The sequence below is a fragment of the Perca fluviatilis genome, chromosome 7 (assembly GCF_010015445.1).
Source record: "Perca fluviatilis chromosome 7, GENO_Pfluv_1.0, whole genome shotgun sequence".
Taxonomy (NCBI): Eukaryota; Metazoa; Chordata; class Actinopteri; order Perciformes; family Percidae; genus Perca; species Perca fluviatilis.
The window spans coordinates 27,410,327-27,431,438 of record NC_053118.1 but is presented as its reverse complement, the minus strand read 5'-3'; the positions used below and the strand labels follow the sequence as shown (position 1 = coordinate 27,431,438).

General features: G+C 41.2%; 1 protein-coding gene across 1 annotated transcript in view; it reads left to right on the top strand.

Moving 5' to 3' along the window:
- Window positions 1-355: 355 nt before the first annotated feature.
- The window catches only part of myom3 (myomesin 3), a 66,877-nt gene continuing 46,120 nt past the window's right edge, over window positions 356-21,112 (top strand). The window contains exons 1-3 of the mRNA XM_039807281.1: window positions 356-620; window positions 3,805-3,931; window positions 11,631-11,735. Coding sequence (XP_039663215.1) covers window positions 3,825-3,931; window positions 11,631-11,735 — 212 coding nt within the window. The 5' untranslated portion in view covers window positions 356-620; window positions 3,805-3,824. The remainder of the gene's footprint in view (window positions 621-3,804; window positions 3,932-11,630; window positions 11,736-21,112) is intronic.

Sequence of the window (21,112 nt, the reverse complement as noted above, 5' to 3'; positions counted from 1 at the left end):
AGACATTCGTTGTTCCAATGCAACCAGTTGTTCTCCTGAGGCCATTCCAGCTGTTTCTTTCAGCTGCTCTGGTCATTTGGTCCAGCCTCTCTTATTGTACAGGGAGCTATTGTGTCAAGCAAGTTGGTCTCTTAGCTGCTTGTCATCGGAGCTGTCTGTAAATCGATCTGGCGGATGGCAATGATCTGTGTCTATGTGTGTGCCTGTGGTGGTTGTGTGTGTCCATTTAGGACCAAGTGTGGTGTAAAAGTGTATGTGTGTGGGTGCGTGTGTGCGTGCATGCGTGTGCATGTGTGTGTACAGGGGAGCAGGCATTGGTCTATATTTACTTAAGAATGAAAGAGCATTGTGCTGTCCACATTCTTGGCACTGAAGGACACTTTGTGTTCAGGGTCACCCTCACCACTTTATCAAGGGAGGAATAGAGGCAGGAAAGAGTGAGGTATACGCAGACAGACAGACAGACAGACAGTGGGAGGAAATACTGAGAGGTGAGACAGCAAGATTGAACGAGATCTTCAAGGAGAGAGAAAGACAGGTAGACAGAAAAGGAAGTGGGATATATCCGTCCTACAGATCTTTGACACCCAGAGGACTTCACCTGTTTCTTTTAAGAAAGCGTGAGTGGGATTTTCTTTACTCAGCCTTCATCTAGATCCAGCACAAATGGCATACAGCTTTTTTTGCCTTTCATCCGTTAAGACGAGTTACTGACTCATACGTGATAACCCAATGAAATATAAAACCACAACACTAAGAATAGTAAAATGCACGTGCACTGCATCTACAGTACATCTGCATAATGCTGGTAATTATCCATCTCTCTTTGTACTGTCAGAAAGGTTTCTTTTCTCTTGAGTCTTTGCTCGTTTTTCCAGCTAGTTGAACTTCTTAATGGTCTCGTCTTTTGATGGCCTCAATGAATCTAGCTTTTTATTACTCTCTGGGGTCTGGCATAAAGCAAACTCCTGAGTGTTCAGAAAACCCCTTTATCCCCAGCGAGTAGAATAGTAAATCATTGTCCCCTTGTTCCTGTGTTGATACAGTATTTTTTATTATGATAGATCTAAAAAAACGAGCTCTCAATTCACCATAAAGACTGAAAACTGCACTGTGTGTAGAAAAGAGCATTGCTTTTGCTATTTTCACTCCCTCCAGGGGCCCAGGATCGAGGTCTACCCATGGAGACTGATCAATTTTAATGTGCCAGAGGTCGACCTACCATTAACATTATTCAAACAAACACCTCTTTTTGCACTACAGTGAGCCACAAAAAAAGCAAGAGGGGAATCAGCTGGCCCACTAGCCTGTTAGCTAGCTCGCTGCTGTTTTCCACGGTGTAATTGAGGGAGATGAGAAGAAATAACACATTACGCTTGTTTATGGCGCTAACACAGGTGGTTGCTATTGGGAGTGGTTGAATGAAGCCATCACTCAGGCGCGACCTGATTCTGTTTGTTGGGCGCGTTCTGCATTCACTTCCCCAGAGCAGCCACATGATTAATGATGGGCAGGGTAAGGGCAGCAGCATGGCGGACCTCAACTGATGAATTATTAGTGATTCAGCAGCTCACGAAGGGGTGATTCATGTAACGTGGGACTAATACACACCTTTGCTCCACACCTACCTAAAACCACACTGGGCTCCAATGGAGAGAAAAAAACATGACATGCACAGTAGTTTATATGATTTGAAGTATTTCATTTCAAAATATCCACACAAAAGACAAAAAAGTGAAACCAAAAGACTTACAGTATGTGTATAAAATGCGTCTGCTGACATTCAAGTAAATCACATTATGGGTTATTATTAAAGCTGAGATGAAAAGTCAATTAATCCAAAAAAAAAAAAAATCACCAAAAATGTTAAATATTATTGATTCCACCTTCTCAAATGTGAATATTTGCTTTTTTCGTTAACCTCTATGTCTTTGAGTTTTATCTGGGGCTCAGACAAAACAAGACATGTCATGGACCAGCTGAGGGTACGGTGCCTTGCTCAAGAGCACGTTGGCAGTTCCCAGGAGGTGAACTGGCATCTCTCCAGCTACCAATCCACACTCTGTACAGGGACTTGAACCAGCGACCCTCCGGTTCCCAACCTAACTCCCTACCTACAGACTGAGCTACTGCCATCCCCAAGAGATGTCAGAGTGAAGAATTTAGAATTGAACCCCACTTATGGTTGGTGTGTTCGGTGTGGTGCTCCTTTGAAAATGGAAGTCAGGAGGGTTTTTGATCCAGGATGTAATTGCAGCATCTGTTGATTCAAAACCATCATGTTATTATTAGTAGCACCCTGCTCTGTCTGCTCTTTGGTTTGCTAGTCCCAAGACACTTCAAGATTTTAGAAGACCCTTTTAATAGTCCCAATATATCAGAGAGTTAAATGGCACGGTTAACATTTTGTATGCACTTAGCTAGGGCTGTACCGAATACCAGTTTTTGATCTTCGAAGCTTCGGTGCTTTTCAACAGCGAATATTCGAAGCTTCGGTGGCGGCTGCAGCGGCGGGGGAAACCAACATTTCCAAACCGCACCAGAAGGCAGCTTTTTTTCACGGTAAAAGAGACAAGCGAGATGAAGCAACTGCTTTGTTGTTGCAGGACACAGTCCCGTTACTACAGTAGGCTACGTTTTTACTGTTCGTCATTAACTGCCGTAGCCTATTTGCAAGTCACGTTATTTTCCATGAAAATTAAGTGCACATTTTTATCACGTGTAAACGGCGGATAAAAGCAGCTCGTTCTACTTACAGAACTCAGGTGATTTCTCAAGCTTGATGTGCTGTTGTGGTAGGCCAGTTTCAAATTGCATATTTGACACTCTGCCTTTGTCTTGTCCTCACTTACTTTAAAGTTCTCCCACACAGATGAAGTCTTCGGCATTTTTGTCTTCTTTTCGCTGAATCATGACGGTAATGAAGTTCGACTCATGGGCGTTCTAACTGGGGCATGTGACGTGATGTCCCAGTAAAATCTCAAAGTCTCCTATATTTCACAGTAGATTCATTTAGATTGATAATAACGGGTAAAAAGGAGAATACATTTTGTTTCTATTATTTTATTTTCCACAATGTCAAAGCAACGCAGCTTAACCCAAAATACAAGCTCAGGCATGCACTTCTGTCCATGCAAACTGCGCTGTTCTGCGCTCTAGCCAGAAAATACTCCCGTTGCAGGAACACTTTAGTAGTCCAAGCAAATATATTTATTAAGTATAACGAAGTTGGGTTGTCCATCCAATTAAAATGGCTAGGCTATATAAGAAAATTGTAAAAGAGTATTATATTTCGAACATATTCAAGCGCGAATGAGAACCATTTGTAGGGGGATGCCAGGCTGTGCGAAAAAAAATAAAAAAATAAATAAAAAATTTCAAATCGAATATCAACCCACCGAACGAATATTCGAATATTCGGGTCCAGCCCTACACTTTGCGCACCTTTTGGGCTCCATTCTAATTCTCTCGGGATGAGGCTGGACACTGGTTCACAATCCTGCACCACCACAATGTGAAATAGTCATTACTCTAACACCTCAACTGAGCAAAGTACTAGAAATAATACTGTAAGGTCCCATCTGAACACAAAGCACAACATAAATAGTTGTGTCTCTTGTCAAGACTGAAGTGTCTACAGTGTTAAGTGGCCATTAATTTGGCAAGTCATCTGCACTCAATATGAAACATACAGCTATGAGTTGGCTACTGCGCCTTTCGTGTCTGACTGACTCCCATTGACACTATCGTGCTGCCTCCTACACACCTCTGCATTCTCACTTCTAGCCTCCCCTCCCTCCACAGGTGCCAGTTGGGGGGTTACCATGGAAACCAGGACGGTGATGCAGCGGGAGCAGGAGGAGCAGTCGTCCAAGATGTCTCACAGCATGCAATTGTCCTCTCATATCAAGAAGAAGACCTTCACTTCCAGGTGCAAACATGCTCGCCTGACATCAGTAATGCAAGAGGTTCTCACACCATTTACTGAAAGTGCTCATATTATGCTCATTTACAGGTTCATAATTGTATTTAGAGGTTATATCAGAATAGGTTTACATTTCAAAAAACACCATATTTTTGTTGTACTGCACATTGCTGAAGCTCCTGTTTTCACCCTGTGTGTTGAGCTCTCTGTTTTAGCTACAAAGTGAGGCATCTCACTTCTGTTCCATCTTTGTTGGGAGTTGCACATACGCAGTACCTAGGTAAGCACTACAAGCCAATCAGAAGCAGAGCATGAGGGAGTGTCACGCTAGCAGCTAGGCACGCATTATAACGTGTGTTACAAAGTGACGCACGTTTGTCTCTGAAGTAAAGGCTGGACTACAATAGAGCTGTTTGGAGCAGTTTGTGAACAGTGTTTCCTGTTGGAGATGGTAAGTCCCTTTGGGGTGGACTTTGGTCTTTTTCACTTTGTAAACAGATTACATGCACAAAAAGGGTAAAAGCCATAAAGCATAATATGAGCACATTAAGTGAAAGTACCAATACAACAGAAATACATCACAGATAAAAGTCCTACATTAAAAACCTTACTTAAAAGTACAGTATTATCAGCAAAAATGTATCTGAATAATCAAAGTAAAAGTACTTGTTTTGTTCCTGTGACTGATATATTGTTATGACATTATCAGATTATTAACACTGATGCATCAATGTATAAGCAGCATTTTCTGTTGCAGCTGTTTGAGGTGGAGATAGTTTAACTACTTTGTATAGAGTTTGATAGGTCCAGTGGTTGTCAAACTTTTTCACATCAAGGACCCCTAAACTGACACAAATTAGACCATGAACCCCCATTTGATAAGCTTTCGTCCCAGGGGCGGTACTTTTAAAAAGGATAAGCCTGATGATTTTCTATATTTTCCAACTGTCAACCAATGCCATGGAAAGACCAAAACCAACCATTAATTGATCCTACGAGTATTGTCTGTGTAACCTAAGTCCTGATATATGTTATTCTTCTGTGCAATAGACCTCTATTGTTTCAATACAAGTTTCATCATTGGAATGGGTGACAGGTTTCTTCATTGTGATAAATATGGGCACTTGCAAATACTCACTAGTGCACTAAATCCTCAGCTGAAAATAGTCCCCAACACATACACTTTACTCCAGTTTAAGTAACATTTGCTAAAAGCTAGTGTCCAGAATAAAAAAGTATTCAAGACCCTATTTAAAGATGTACATCTTTAGTAGGAACAAATGGACCTGGGGTTGAGTGTTACAGACAGGCCGGATGTTGGAAAGTATTAAGGGACAGACTAATGCATTCTTAGGTTTTGTTAATAATAGAAATAGAATATCAACAGCATTTTCCTTAAAGCAACACACTCTGAATAGCTTTAATAAAGTAGTACAGAATCAAAAGTCTGGACATCCAAGTACACAGTTTAAAGGATTTACTGGATTCACAGAGACCAAGTGCAATAGTCAATACACATTGAGGGCCCTATTTTAACGATCTGAAACGCAAGTATCAAACGTGAAACGCAAGTAGCTTTGTGGGCGGATCTCGGGCGCCGTTGCTATTATACCGGCGGGATAAATGAGTCTTGCGCCCGACGCAAATCTTAAATGGGTTGGTCTGAAGTAGCTAGGTGTGGTTTGGGCGTAACGTGCAATAAACCAATCAGAGCGTCATCTCACATTCCCTTTAAGAGCAGGCGCGCTTGTTCCATGGCGGATTGCTATTATGACGGCGGATTTTCCTGGCGCACGCCAGCGGGAGCTGTCCGGGATGCGGCAAAGTAACAAATGCCCGTCTTGTCCGGGTGACGATGTTGCTGCGGCCTCTCGGGCGTATCTCCACAGTCTGGAGAGGATCGCTGCAGCCAGGGAGCGTGGGCCTCCAAACGCACCACTTGCTCCTGTTGTGCCCCTTCCTCCTCCCCCCACTCCATCTCCGTCCAGCCGCTCCACCAGGAGCACATCGCGCATTGCCACTCCCGGAGCAGATCCCGCCGGAGTGTCCAATCCCACCGTAGTTCAACATCACGTCTCCTTAAGTCCTCTAATATTTCCTCATTTATGTCATCAACACATCCATGATTCATAGAAATGTGTAAAACACAACAAGCCACAAAGAATGCTGCGACTTTTTGAGGACTGTACTGTAAAATGCCTCCTGACCTATCCAAACACATGAAGCGCATTTTCAGTAATATTTTTCCTTGTAATTATGTATGGTTTGCAAACATGGGAATTGCTGCGTCCGTGTAGATGAGGGAAGCAAGGTGTATGCGCGTTGTGCACACGCTACATTATGGCCAAGCATGCGCCCCTAAAATAGCATCTGAATAATGCGCTACTGACTTTAGACCAGGTTTTTCCTGGTCTGTGGCGGAATTGTTTTCTGAAACTGCAAATAGCACCAGGGAACTATTGCGCCTGAACACGCCTCCTCTTTTCGCTGAACCGCCACCGGGAGAGCAAATATATTCCCTAATTTACCGACGTGCGTCTGTGGAGGGAAAAGTCCGCTGTGCGTCGGGTGCAAAATAGGAATGATACATGCGTCGGTGTACAAAGGCAATTGCGCTGAGTGCAAGATAGGGCCCTGAATGTGAATGTTTGGGGTGGACAAGACATCGGCTCGTGTATTTTTACCAGCTATTTCTCTGTCTGTTTGGGAACCTGAATCTAACACAAACACACTGCCGTCACCTTTGGGACAACACACTTCTGTGTTTCCTGCCTAAAAAGAAGCTGTATAATCAGTATCATTTGGTTATAACTTGAGGTTTCACCTGTAACATGTATCAAGTTCAAGTCTCAAATTAACCCTTATTGTAATTAAAACAAGAGGAAAAGTCTGCCAATGTGTTGAGATAAGTCAGTGTTTTTCCAGTGCGGCATCTCGTTTCAGGCCTTTTTCAAAAAGGAGTTTGTTGAAATGAGACAAAAGGAGAAATCACTGAATGAATATCAGAAAAATGGCACTTAAGGCAACAAAATTCATGAAAAAAAAAAATATAATGGAAGAATTAAATCAGTTGTTAAGATATTGTTTTGCAATAAACCTACATTTTACAGATAGAGAACATTTACATGCACCATCTGCACTAAATGTATATTTAACCTATTGTTAATAACAGAGTCGGTACATCTGAAGTATTCTGTTGCTTAAAGATGTCCTGATTGATCACAGCCGATATGTTTTTTGTTGTTGTTGAAGGATGACAAAGTAACATATGGCAGCCTGGATATTCTGAGCTCAATGAGACATTGCATCCACTCAAGTACACCCTGTGGGCCACTGGTGGTAGCTGCTAGCACAACACATTCACATACAGTATTCACAAACAGTCTCTGGTATTAAGATGCCTCTGGCTGGGGATGAATACACAAGCCCTGATTCACTACCTCAAGCTTATACTCCTACACATTCAGTTTCGATGTCAATAATGATATATTTCAGTGTTTCCCTGCAAAAGTTTCAGACTGATCTCATGAAGTGGCGTATGTATGACATGCCAATTCGTATGCCATTATTGGCGTGTTATCAAGACGCATACTCGCCTTTCAGCGTGTTTATCAACGCCGTTTGGCCTACATTGACTTACATTACCTTGCGATTGCGTGTGAATTTACGCCGTAGCGGAGTAGTATGAAATGGCGAAAATCCATGTAGGGAGGTTGGTCGGGATGGTGGATGGGTAAAACTGGGCGATATAGAGAAAATGAAATATCATGATTTTTTTACCAAATACCTTGATATCAATACAGCAACGATATTGTAGTGTTGACTATTGGTGCATTCACAAAATATTTACACAATTAGATTTTTAGATAAATAATCATCAGTAATGTGGATATAATGACTAAGTGGGTAAATGCAAATAATAGAACAGCTAGAAAAGTCTGGTAAGTTCAGAAAAGTACATCACTTTACTGTAATGCAGCCTTTAAAACCAGGAAAAGACAACACTTATGCCGTATTACGATATCCAAAATCTAAGACAATATCTAGTCTCATATCACGATATCAATATAATAGATATATTGCCCAGCTCTAGCGTAGACATACACGCGGAGAGCTCTCTCTCTCATATATATATATATATATATATATATATATATATATATATAATATATATTATATATATATATATATATATATATATATATATATATATATATATATATACACACACACACACACACACACGTGTGTAGGTTTACGTGAAGTCATGATATCACGTTGAATGTTTACCTAAAATGGTATTAAATGACTTTCACACACACACACACACACACACACACACACACAAAAACACACAACACACACACACACACACACACACACACACACACACACACACACACACACACACACACACACACACACACACACACACACACACACACACACTTTGAGACACAACAGCTCTCAAAGCAAGCAATAAAACAGATTATATGACCTGTCAGATTAAAGTAAACAGGCAGCAGTGTTAGATTACTTTTAATGTCAGCGTGATACATGAACTGGCTCTACTTCCTTGAGTGACGTCTGAGATATGACTGTCAAAGTTCACTCTTGACCTTGAAAACAGCAGTTGGCAAAAAAATGTCAAGGTCAAGAATGAACTTTGAACCTCACCAACTTTTAAAAAGAACAGAGACAAGAAATCCTTGAGGTGTTCAGAAAAAAGTGGAGATTTGAACAACAATTCCATGACAATTGCAGATGATGTTGATAAGGATTATATGATATGGTTGAAAGTTCCAAGATAGCTAATAAATGAACCTTGAGATGAGTTTCACCCAAGAAGTATTCTGTTCCTTGTGATGTTAAAATATGTCTGTAAGTCAACCCATTTGCTGCTGTTCAAGCCACTGCCTTTACTAGCTTTAAGATGGTTTTGCATTATTACTCAAGTAAAGTATAAGCAATGTAATAGCCTATTTCCATTTATACTAAGAGGATATCTGTCTCTTTGTACAACTGCACTTACTCACCTCACCTCCCTCATATACAGTAGTTGTACTGTAGCAGAAGACATAAATAGGACACAATAGTAAATGTTTTCCTTAAGGATGATGAAAATAAGTAATTATTCCATCCCGCTTAGTTCAGCCGAACTTTGAGTTCATCTCTCGCTTTTTTAAAAAGAAGCGAGAGAGAGAGAGAGAGATGGTGCTTTGTGAAATTATTTACATCCTACATCCTCAGTACAGTGGGAGGACACTTACATGTATCTTCATGTTAGATTGAACAATGTGCTCTCTGGGAAAGTTTGGCAAACTTGAAGAGAACAGTTTTGCCCACAGAGTTGAGTTTTTCTTGTTTGTACAATAGGTATAGAACTAGTCTTAGTACAGGTTGTTGACATGCATTCAACAATGAGGGCAGATCATCCAGTGCCTCTCAGGTTTTCCTCTTTTTTATTTTAGTTAATATTTTGAGGAAGCCTATAAATACATACATGCACAACTTCCATGTTTCTGCACACAGCAGCAGTATCAGCAAGGCAAGTGTTTGTTTGCTTGCGTGGGTGCACATGTGTGTGCATGTTCCTGTTTGTATGCATGCCGTGAGTGTTTGTGTCCCAGTGTGTATCTGTGCGCTGTACTTAAGCGATACTGCCCATACATTATTCAACAGTCCGAGCCTCTCAGAAACACTCAAAGGGAACCTAAACAAAGGGAAAGAGAAAAATAAGACGGAAAAAGCAGAAGTTGTCCTCTGAATGCCGTGAAATGGGGAAATATACTAGCTTGCATACAAAAGAAAACGAGAAGTCATGTCAATTTGCATTGCCATTTGTAAGATGGCTTGTTGAAAGTAATGCCTGAGGCTAGATGTTAGCAGCAACGGTAGTTGGGGGTTGTGTAATACACACCTGGGCAAACACATTTCTGGCACACAAACTTTTATTTTTGTATTTATTCTTTTCAATGGAGCTGTGTTGTACTGCAATGTACTTTACTTCAACATTAGGCCAAAGCATGGTGTAAATATAGATCCTATAACACATGAAAAACAAGGAAAGCATTGAAAGTTAAAATATCCTCGCACTGTAGTTCTAATTACTCTTCTTAAAAGAGCAACAGTCATCTGTGGATTAAGGGAGAGCAAAAATGAATGCCTCTCTTGTTACAAAAAAATGCCTTTCATTGCCTCAAGTGACCTTGTTGCCAACAACAAATGCCCCTCTCCTGTTTATGGGGGTGCACATAGAAAAGGTCAGCTCAGTTTATTGTTGGTGCTTCAAATGGCGAGCTCATGCTTTAGTGTAGGCTTACACATGGGTGCCTATTGTCTCTATGTTTGTGTCTGCATGACTATGATAAAGACACTAATTTAAAAGGTCCTACAGAAAGACACAGCAGCTGTCAGCGCTTCTGATTTAGATCACTTTACTGTCCAGTGACTGCTCTGTGTGGTTGGTTCATCATGTTCAGCTCTACCACCAGTTGCCACAGACACATTGTGGATTAAAAACTGAACATTGCAGATAATTGCATGCTATGATGCCCAAACAATTATAATTGTACCATGAACAACCTATTGGTTCAGATCCAAAAGCCTTTGGCTCATAAACACCACATTGTCATCAAATGCCTATGTGTGCACATCAGCAGTCCCTGTTCCTCCTGATTATATAAGCTCCATGTAGACAATAGCATGTGCGTTTTGTACACAAGTGAGTGAAAGGGGAACCTGGACCGAGCAGAAGCAGCAGATGATGGTCATAACATTTCTCACGCACTTGAGAGAAAACAGGTTTATACACTGGGTAGATTAGTCTTTGCACCCCACACATGGCAATGGTTCAATCAGATAAAACACTGAAGTAACAGCTGTGTAACACAAAATTGCTGCCATTGTAACTGATGTCTCTATCATCTCTTGTTTGTCAAGAAAAGATGGTTGAAATTACAATACATTCACATCTGAATGTGCAAATTCCATTGTAATATTTTAGAAAACACTGTAGTGCGTGTTCATTCTGAGCAGTGACAAATCTGCTGTGCCACACAATGAACCACATTTGGTGGCTTACCCCTGAGCTGCACAGATTGCAGAGGGTATTAGTGGGACTATACTAATACTATATTGACATCGTATTTTAAAGTGGGGTCTGTCTTTCACGGATTCTCACTTCTATGCAGTTCACATTCTGCTTGATTTTGGTTTGTCAATGTTTACCTTGCTTGTTCTTCACAACAGGAAGAGAGTAGACAAAAAATATCCATTAAAGCCATTTTTTAGCCTGGAGATAAGATAACCGTTGCCAGTTTTAAACTGAATCCCTAGAGTGCTTGAATAAATGAAAGCTGGTGTATATAATGTTTGCCTACATCAACCGGAGCTCTCTCTGATGTAGGGCCACCTCTGCTGTTCAGACAGAGAATAGGAGAACCACTGCTGCTTTCTAGTGGCAGAGCAGAATAATGGTCTGATGAACTTGATGATTGGATAATGTGCCGTAGACCGTGATAAAATGAATAGGCATGCTAATACGAACACTCAATCCTTCTAACCACAGAGTAAATAACTGTGAAGGATGACAAGGATAAGTATCTATTTTTTGATCTTTCACCGGTGTCATTTGATGATATGCAGAATATCTTGTGTTAATCAGGTTTTTTTTCCCCTCCCCAACGTTCTCTGAATGTTATAGTGATGAGGAAGCCTCCTACTGCGATTTCTATCCCATCATCCCTGCTGACCTGATGTCCGTCAAGGAGATCCTGAACATGGACAATTTCCCTCGCCACAGGACATGGTGAGATATAAGATCCAGCTAAATAATATGGCTGTTTTGTTGATCATCATTAAAAAAGATTTTAGGGGTGGATGATATGGATAAAAGCCTCTACTGGGGTGTATTAGGGTTGGCGATGTCCCCTAAATTGGCAGTTGACAATGTTTACAGTAAAACATCGCGATGGACGATGATATCGTCGTCGGTGGGGTAAGCACTTTTTATTTTACTATATCTCTTTACATAAATATTTTTTTCTACAACTATGGGCTAACAGTTAACATAGAAACGATCAGACATACATTTAAATGCCCAGTGTAAATAGACAGTATTACATGGCTATGCTGCCGCCTGCTGGTAGGGGCAGTAAATTACAACTTGATCCACTGTCACTTAACTACAGTGCTGTCAAGTCTATACTCAATCAGATCTCCGTGATCTGCGCAACGACAGTACAGTGGAACATTTGCCTTTACAAGAGCGACAGTAATATCGTAATATACCATCATTACTGAGATTAAACTACATTCTCGGTTATATTTGCACTGAATAACGCATTCAATAAACAGAAACATAGCTCTTGCAGCGCACATGAACAGATGGGTAATATTAGCACACACATAAAATAGCACCCTCGTGAATTAGCCTACTGTTGCTAACTTACATTCATAAATCCTGCATAACATCGTCCCGTCAACAAGACATCATACTTACTTACTGATGCACGCACACATTAATGTCCACAAACTTAGTCCAATGAGGGGAGAAAGGAAAGTGTGATAGCGTTCCACGTTAACCGTTTTCTCTCTCGCTCGAGACTGCTGTGTCCAAGCCAAGGCGCTTCAGTACTACTGAAGCGATGGTCTTTTTCACAAATAGGCTGCACGTGAGGGGGGGGGCAGTAGCTTCCACTTAAGGGGCCCTATCTTGCACCCTGTGCAGCACAGCGCAAAGCCCGACGCAGGCGTCTTTGCTAGTTTAAGCCGGCGCAGTTGTCAATTTCCCGTCCAGCGCCCGCGACTAGGATTTTGTCCACCGAAGTCGATCTACGAGTCGTTTTCCGGAGTTACGAACCGGAAGTTGCAAAAAGAACGCCCCCGAGGTCGTATATACGACTCGTCAAGTCGTCTGAAGTCAGAGGACCCCGAGTCTTTTTTTTTTTCGGTATCGGCCACCCTTAACAAGACTAATATGCTGGTAAGAGGAATCTGCTCAAGACATTTTTAGCACATAACTCCCAAATATGGGTCACACAGTTATTCATAGGTTACAAATTGATATACTTAAGAGCTATTTGTATCTAACAAAATACAACAGATGAGCTGTATATCCCTACTGGAAATTTAGCAGCAAAATTTGTTTCAAAACTTCTAATAAAATTTTTTTAATCAAAAAAAATGCAGTAGACTTCGTTCTGCATTTTAATTAATTATAACACAAATTAATGCGGCCATTTCAAAGTTCTATCTTGCAGCCTTCTCAGCTTAGGCACATTATTTTTATTTCTCATTTTGGATTGGGGTCATTTGTGGGCAACAACTGCGGACGAGTTTCTTCTCATGCTGAACCAAAAGACTGTAAGCCTCCACTCTTCTCCAGAGGACTTCCTTCCTTCCTGGATGTGTGCTTGTCATTGAATTCTGCCTCCACCACATCCTCTCTTTTCACTTTGTTTGAGAAAGTGGAGTGGGTCAAGATTCACTGGTAGGTTAGGCTCTTATGCCAACAGAAAGTCTCGATAAATTGGAATCAGGGCTATTTCTTCACTCTCATCTGTCTGTAAAAGGCCAGCTGGCTGTCGAAGCCAATAAGCCATAACCATTGAGCATTCAGCAGAACCTTTGTATTTGTATTTTTGTATTGATGGAGAAGAGGAAGGAGCCTCACATCCTATTGAAAGAAAAAATGTAATTGATTAATGGATAGACAGAAAAATCAATCTGCAACTATTTTTTAAATCTATTAATTAATTAAGTCATTCTTCGAGCAAAAAAGCCACACATTTTCTAGTTCTATTTTCTCAAATGTCGAAAATTTATCAAAATGAAATCAGAAGCAGGATCGGTGATTCCCCCAGTATTTTTTTGTCTCTCCACACCCACCTACTCGCGCACGATAAAGTGTAGCTTACTGGTTGGTAGCATTCAGCTAAAGACACATGGTAATGCTAGCTTACTGGTAGCCTGCAGCTTGAATATTCCAGACACCATGACCACTGCCAGAGTCAGAGATGATGGACAAACAGAAAATTCTCCTGCTTCCCTAAAGTCACTGGTGTGGCATCATTTTGCCTTCCCCGTGAGTGAGTTATGTAAAAAAAAAAACAACAAAAGGTAAAGCATGGGGGCTCCAACCAAGCCCCCAGGAGGAGCGCTAAGTCTAAATGCCAACATGGGCTTAGCGGATAACGGTGGTACTGCACCCCATGGCCCAGAAAGACTTTTCACATAGACATTACATGGCGAAAGAAACGTCTATATTTCAGCAGATAATTTGTTTCAGGGTATATCAACCTACCAGCCCGATCACTGAAAGGGTCCTTGCTTATAACGTTACGTTTTTAACATTCACTAGAAGCGAATCCAGAATTATTAAATTTGAAATGATGAACGTGCATAATGGACGCGAGCAGACCCACGTACTGCGCACGTCCGCTCACATGACTGTTCACGTAGCTAGCTGTAATAATGGATATAGCTAATGGTTGTAATTTACCATGTGTTCTATTAATATGTCCATCTTATGAAGTTATGATACATCCAAGGGATGTATGTATGTTGTAAAGCCTGTTACGTGGATGTAACGTCATTAGCGTTTTCCAAACTGGCGGGGCTATCGGCTAGTTAGCTAGTTGCTAACATCAGGGTGAGCTAGCATGGCTGTATTAAGATCATGCCTACATAACGTTACTACAGACATAGTGATTACATGGCCTTGGTTCTCTCTTATGATCCATCCGAGGGCTGTATGCTGTAAAGCTTGTAACGTGGATGAGAGATGAAGCCATGGATGAGCCCTGTTCACGAAACTGCAGGCTAACTGCTAGCACTAGCTAGTAGCTAGCTAGCTAGTAGCACGACATAATGATTAAATCTCCTTGTTTGTCTAGCTAAATACATCTATCGTTTATTTAGCTAAGCATGTAAACGATTGGGAACAATGAAAACAACGTTGTAACGTTAACAATGTTTAACGTTAGTGAATATTTTAGACAATGAAAACGGCGAGTTCATGAGTTCACCACTTGTAAGAGCCACGAAAGATAAGCTCATGATCGAGCATGTTGCTACCGGTTGCTAAGACAACACAAACAAATTGTTGCTAGTGCGCGTGTCTACCGTGACGTCATGGGCCAAGAATGCGTAAAAGCCGAGCTCCGTGTTGTCTTAATGCGCTTTTGAGCACTCTCATTGGGACGTACGGGGCTTCCCGCCGAACACTGTATCCAGTTCTCTTAATACATCCATGGCTCCAACGGACTTCTTAGTGCCTTGCCCATGTTGCCTTAACTGCACCACAAAAAAACCCAACTATGATTTAGTGGCTCTTATTGTGGCATTGCAAAGATTAACCAGACACTAGAAAGAAGTCTGCATGTGGCTGGAAGCTGGACTTCATTTCCTGCCAGTACAGAAAGTCTGAAGGGTTAACTTCGGTTTTTTTCAACCTGGACCCTATTTTCCTGTTTTTGTGTCTAAGGGACTGATGGGGGAAAAACAATCTTTGACATTGGTCCAGTATTAAGCAAGATCGCTCCAGTCGACAGCGGCGAAACACGCTACGATGTAAGTTAATGGGCAAATGCGCACCTTCAACTGAGGTCAAGCTCAGATTATGTGTCGGACAACATTATGGAAAGGATTTTAAAAAGGAGATTGGCCCGTTTGTTAAAGAGTAAGATCCTTTTTATGAACATAAAAACATCAGCGAAATTGCTATCGCTAAACCCACCAGACTCCATGTAAATAAACAGTAATTTTATCATCATAAAATACACTTAATTCAAAGTCAACAGACACAAAATAAAACTATAAGAAGCCGCTTTGGTTCGTCTTTTCACTTTCACAACTCTAGTTTTGGTTGAAATAAACAGAGTTTACTGATTTACATGTGAAAATATGTTAGCTCTATACACGCTAAAATAAATGTTTATTTACATGGAGTCTGGTGGGTTTCGCAATAGCGATCTCTGAGCTGTTTCTGGTTAAACAGAAGACTTTACTCCTTAAAAAGGTTGTATGGGTGCCCAGATAGCTCAGATGGTAGAGCTGAGCTATCATCTTTTTTTTTTTTATCACTGTAGGGATCCTTTCCATAATGTTGTCATACAGTCAGTGGCAAAAATAGCACTTTTAGTGGATGAACTTGACATTTGCCTTAGGGTTACAGTACATTGCAGCCTGGTTCAGGGCTGCCGGTTACAGCATTCTTCCTTAATACAGGACCAATTTCAAAGATTGTTGTGCACATCAGTCAACTTTTGTGTGAGCCATCTTTTACTTTTTAAGTGTCTTATGATCATGTTGTGAGGATGGGATTACTGCTCAGCTGTCATGGAGAGGATGTCATATATCTAAAAATAAATCCCAGAAAAGGCAGGCTTAGGTCACTAAGAACAGGAAATGAGGAGATTCTTGCCTCTTGTGACAGGATTTGCTTTACCAAAATCCCTTTTCCTACTGTAGGGGGCACCTTGTCCTGTCTGGGTCACGCAGTCTCTGTGACTCAACAGCACTTTCACATTTGGAGGCTTAGTGGTTGCCTGGCTAATCAGTCCAGAAATTGATTAGACTCTTGTTGTGTGGAAAAGGATTTGACACCTCTAATGTATGTCGACTTCTTCATCAATGCTAAAGATAACAGATATGTTCTTCTTTAAGCAATGAAAGGAAACTGGTTGGCAACAGTAAATAGATGAACGGACAGAGGTCACAATGACTATTGAAGGAGAAGATGGGTAATACTAGAAGACAGTTGCCAAGGAGAGAGAGTGAAAAGGGGGCAATTACACCCTCGTGAAAGACAAAAGACATCTGACAGTAATAAGCATCAGCTGCAGCGATGTGGCCCTGCCAACTTGCCATCTCATTAGATTCCCTCTCCTATGCCACCACCACATCCCTCCATTTCATCATTGAGTGTCTATCCTATCTGCTAATGTGCTAAGCTCTAATTCATCGGGTCTTGTTTCACCTTCAGAGTTTTCCACGTTAAAGCCCTTCAAATAGCAAGGTTGATTCACTCTGAAGCGCAATTTCTCCATTGAACCTTAGTTCTTCACAAATCTTATCCCCCTTTGAGCGCCGTGACGAACATGGTGTGGATGGAAGAATTTTAGCGTGGAGGTTTAAAATCTAGTTATGCTGGAGATGAGCGACTCCTCGCATCTTGTGTGTCGGCAAGTGTGGCTCCAATTGCACATTACTATGTGACACACATAATGGTTCCTCTACTATCTTCTCCTTGTGGGTAACATGTAAATTAAGCAGCTGACTCATGCATGCCTGGTTTGTCTTGGCAGGAGGTGTTTGCTGTTGTTCGCACCAATAAGCAATATTCAAATTTCCATTTGGAGCAATAATTAAGCCATAAAACCTCTCATACCCATTGACTTGATGTTTTCCAGTGGTTTATTCTCTTAAGGCTTAAAATCTCAGAGCCCACAGAGATTAAAAATATTGACAGGCACACACTTTACTAAACGAGCCTGTGGCATAAAAAGTCAAAACCATGTTTCTGAGCGCCTGGGAGTGGGATTGTGCATACACACTTGTCTGCGTATGCATCTATGCATGCAGATATTTATTTGTGTATTTATTCATGCCGTTTGTGCATTTCACTTAATTATCGCCAGCATTTGTAGGGCCATTCATGCTCTAATGGCCATCAAAGCTCAGAAAAGTGTGAATATTTGAGACTCTCTCTCAGTTTGTTGTGGCAACGTGTGTGTGTGTCTGTGTGAAGTACGTGTTCAAATAATTAAGCCCTGGGGACTGTCAATCAAAAGATGGTTCAGGATACACACCCCTCTGGCGATTAGAGAGAGAGGAGTGTTAAACTGCTGCATTTAAAGGAATACGCCACCGTTTGTTGAAATTGGGTTATTCACCGTCTCCTCTATATTTATATAGGTGGGCAAACGCATTTTGTCTCAGTGCATGCATTGTCTTAGTCCGGCGGTGCCGTTGTTAGCTTAGCTTAGCGTAATGAATGGAATCCTTTTGGCCGTGTAGCATGTTGTGAGTAAAAGTGACCCAACAACCACAAAAACGAAACCTAATTACTTCTTGTGGCCTGCGAACTCACAACGAGTAAAAATAGCCATGCAGATTAAGACTAATGATTTCCTAGGCAGATATTGACTTGGGACTATCTTGAGTGGAAGTAGACTACAGCCAAAGCACTGCTCCTCGGGCACAGAGATATCGGCAGCCCACGGGGCTCTGCGGCCGGCGCAAAGTCACCCTTTTTCGGTTACGGTTTTAACGAAATGCCGCTGCCATGACGAGACTTCTCTACTTCACAAAAATTGATTAAACTGAAATCGGTCAAAAACGTTAGCTTTGTAAGACCATATAGTATGTAGGGATGCACCGAAATGAAAATTTTTGGCCGAAACCCAAAACTGAAAAAGAGGAAACCAAGACCGAAAACCGAAACACCGAAAGAAATTATGCCAATTATTAGTACCATTGCATTTATGGCAATGACTGTGTACTAACTTTACTAAAATCAAGGCATTGCAATTGTATAAATTAATATTAAAGTTTAATTAAAAGAATATCTAGCAGAAATATGGCTACAATCTGATAGTCACATACAAGTATATAGTAGCCTAAGAACAGAATAGCTTACCTATTGTTATTATTATTATTTGAGGCACTTTCTTGTAGGATTTCACTGAACATATCAGACAACGAGGGTGCATGCCCCCTCATCTGGTGCAGAGAGACAGTCTTTTTTCTGCGCTCTGATCTCCTCCTGCGCTGGCGCTGCTTCGCGGCGCTCCGTCTCCGTCTCCACGCGGGTTCTCCGCATCCAGGCCTGGATCATTTCCTCGCGCCCTGCTTTTTCCGCATCCAAGTAATGGTCTTTATAACGCGGATCAAGTACAGTCGCGATGCAGTGCAGAGGATCCGGAATAGATCTCACTGAAACGTGTGCTGACAGACTCTAAGAGCGTACTTTTCATTGTTCTCACTCCGTGGTCCGTCTCAACCTCTTTGCTTAGGAGACGCTTTGCAGGTGGAACGGGTACTGACACACGTGCAGGTCGCGTTTTCTGTTTGCGTCATCACAACATTTTCGGCCGTATTGTTTCGGTGATAAAAGTATTTCGGGCGAAAATTTTCGGTGGCCGAATATTCGGTGCATCCCTAACAGTATGCGTTATATATATGCCATGACGAGATTCAAAGTGTAAATATACGCAATATATGTCGAAAGCCTGTGGAGCCCCGCAGGCTGCCGATATCTCTGTGCCCGAGTAGCAGTGCTTCGGCTGTGCTTCCACACAATATAGTCCCAAGTAAATATCAGCCTAGAAAATCGCCTATTCTTCAATGTGTGTTTCTATTTTTACTCGGGAGTACGCAGGCCACAAGAAGTGATTATGTTTCGTTTTTGTTGTTGTTGGGTCACTTTTGCTCACGACATGCTACACGGCCACAAAAGGATTCCATTCATTATGCTAAACTAAGCTAGTCACGGCACCGCCGGACTAAGACAATGCATGCACGGAGACAAAAATGCGTTTGCCCACCTATATAGAGGATACGGTGAATAACCCAATTTCAACAAACGGTGGCGTATTCCTTTAAAGGCAGAATTCATGAATGTGCGTGTTGGAGTGCGTATACTTCCATACATATGAACTGCATGTACACAAGAGATGTCATGCACATATACAGTACAGGCCAAAAGTTTGGACACACCTTCTCATTCAATGCGTTTCCTTTTTATTTTCATGACTATTTACATTGTAGATTTTCACAGAAGGCATCAAAACTATGAATGAACACATATGGAATTATGTACTTAACAAAAAAGTGTGAAATAACTGAAAACATGTCTTATATTTTAGATTCTTCAAAGTAGCCACCCTTTGCTTTTTTATTAATAATGGAAAAAATTCCACTAATTAACCCTGACAAAGCACACCTGTGATGTGAAAACCATTTCAGGTGACTACCTCATGAAGCTCATTGAGAGAACACCAAGGGTTTGCAGAGTTATCAAAAAAAAAAAGGGTGGCTACTTTGAAGAATCTAAAATATAAGACATGTTTTCAGTTATTTCACACTTTTTTGTTAAGTACATAATTCCATATGTGTTCATTCATAGTTTTGATGCCTTCAGTGAGAATCTACAATGTAAATAGTCATCAAAATAAAGAAACACTTTGAATGAGAAGGTGTGTCCAAACTTTTGCCCTGTACTGTATTCACAGCTACAACATACTGTACACATGTGTATATATTATTAATATATACATATAGGCCACCAGAGAGCCTTCTGGTTTTGTTTGACCATTTTTACAATGAGCTCAGGTTCAACAGCCATAGAGCAGTTCCGACACTTACTATGCCTACTTCCTGCCCATACAAAGAAAGAAAACGTTTGTTTCTTCTGAGTGAATAGACTATCACAACCACCTGCCATCTCCATGAAAAACAACTTGATGAAAGGGAAGTCAAGGATGTCACACAGGCAGTGCCGTGGCAACAATTTGATCTGTCCACACCTGAAGAAGTCCTGCAGAGAGACACATCATGATGTGAGGGATTTTTAGAGTACCAGCACCGCATCTCATCAGAGTGATGTGAATCAGCAGTGGCAGCGGGACTTGGTATTCCACTCTTAAAAGACCAACTCTTCAAAACCTTTGAACATGGGAGAATATGGTGCTCATGTTAAATGACACGTAGGTTTAAAAAGGAGCAGAAAACAACCGACCTGATCACTGAGCCTTTTAAACGACAAACTGCCAAATATCATAAAACTAGCACTTGTCTGCAAATGGACTGGGACAGAAAGAAACGTTTATGTGCCAAAAGAAATCAATGTAAAATTGTTGTTTTGTTTCTCTCAGAGGTCGACCGCTGTGTTCAAACCTTTGTCTGAATTGCTATCTCTACTCGTCACCTCCTCTGATGGTGGTCTGAATTGTCTTGACAGCCTACTCAACATTTTCAAATGAAGCATATTACTTTCTGCCAAAACTTGGTTGAAAATATTTTGTGCAGCTGAAAATAAACACTTTACATGCATATTGTCATACTTACAATTGTTCAACAGTACTTTGTATAAATCGGCCATTTGAATGCCACTGCATTGCTGTAAAGTTTGCAATGAGTCTGCACAATCTGTGTGTCCTGCATCTACATTCACCAGCCTTA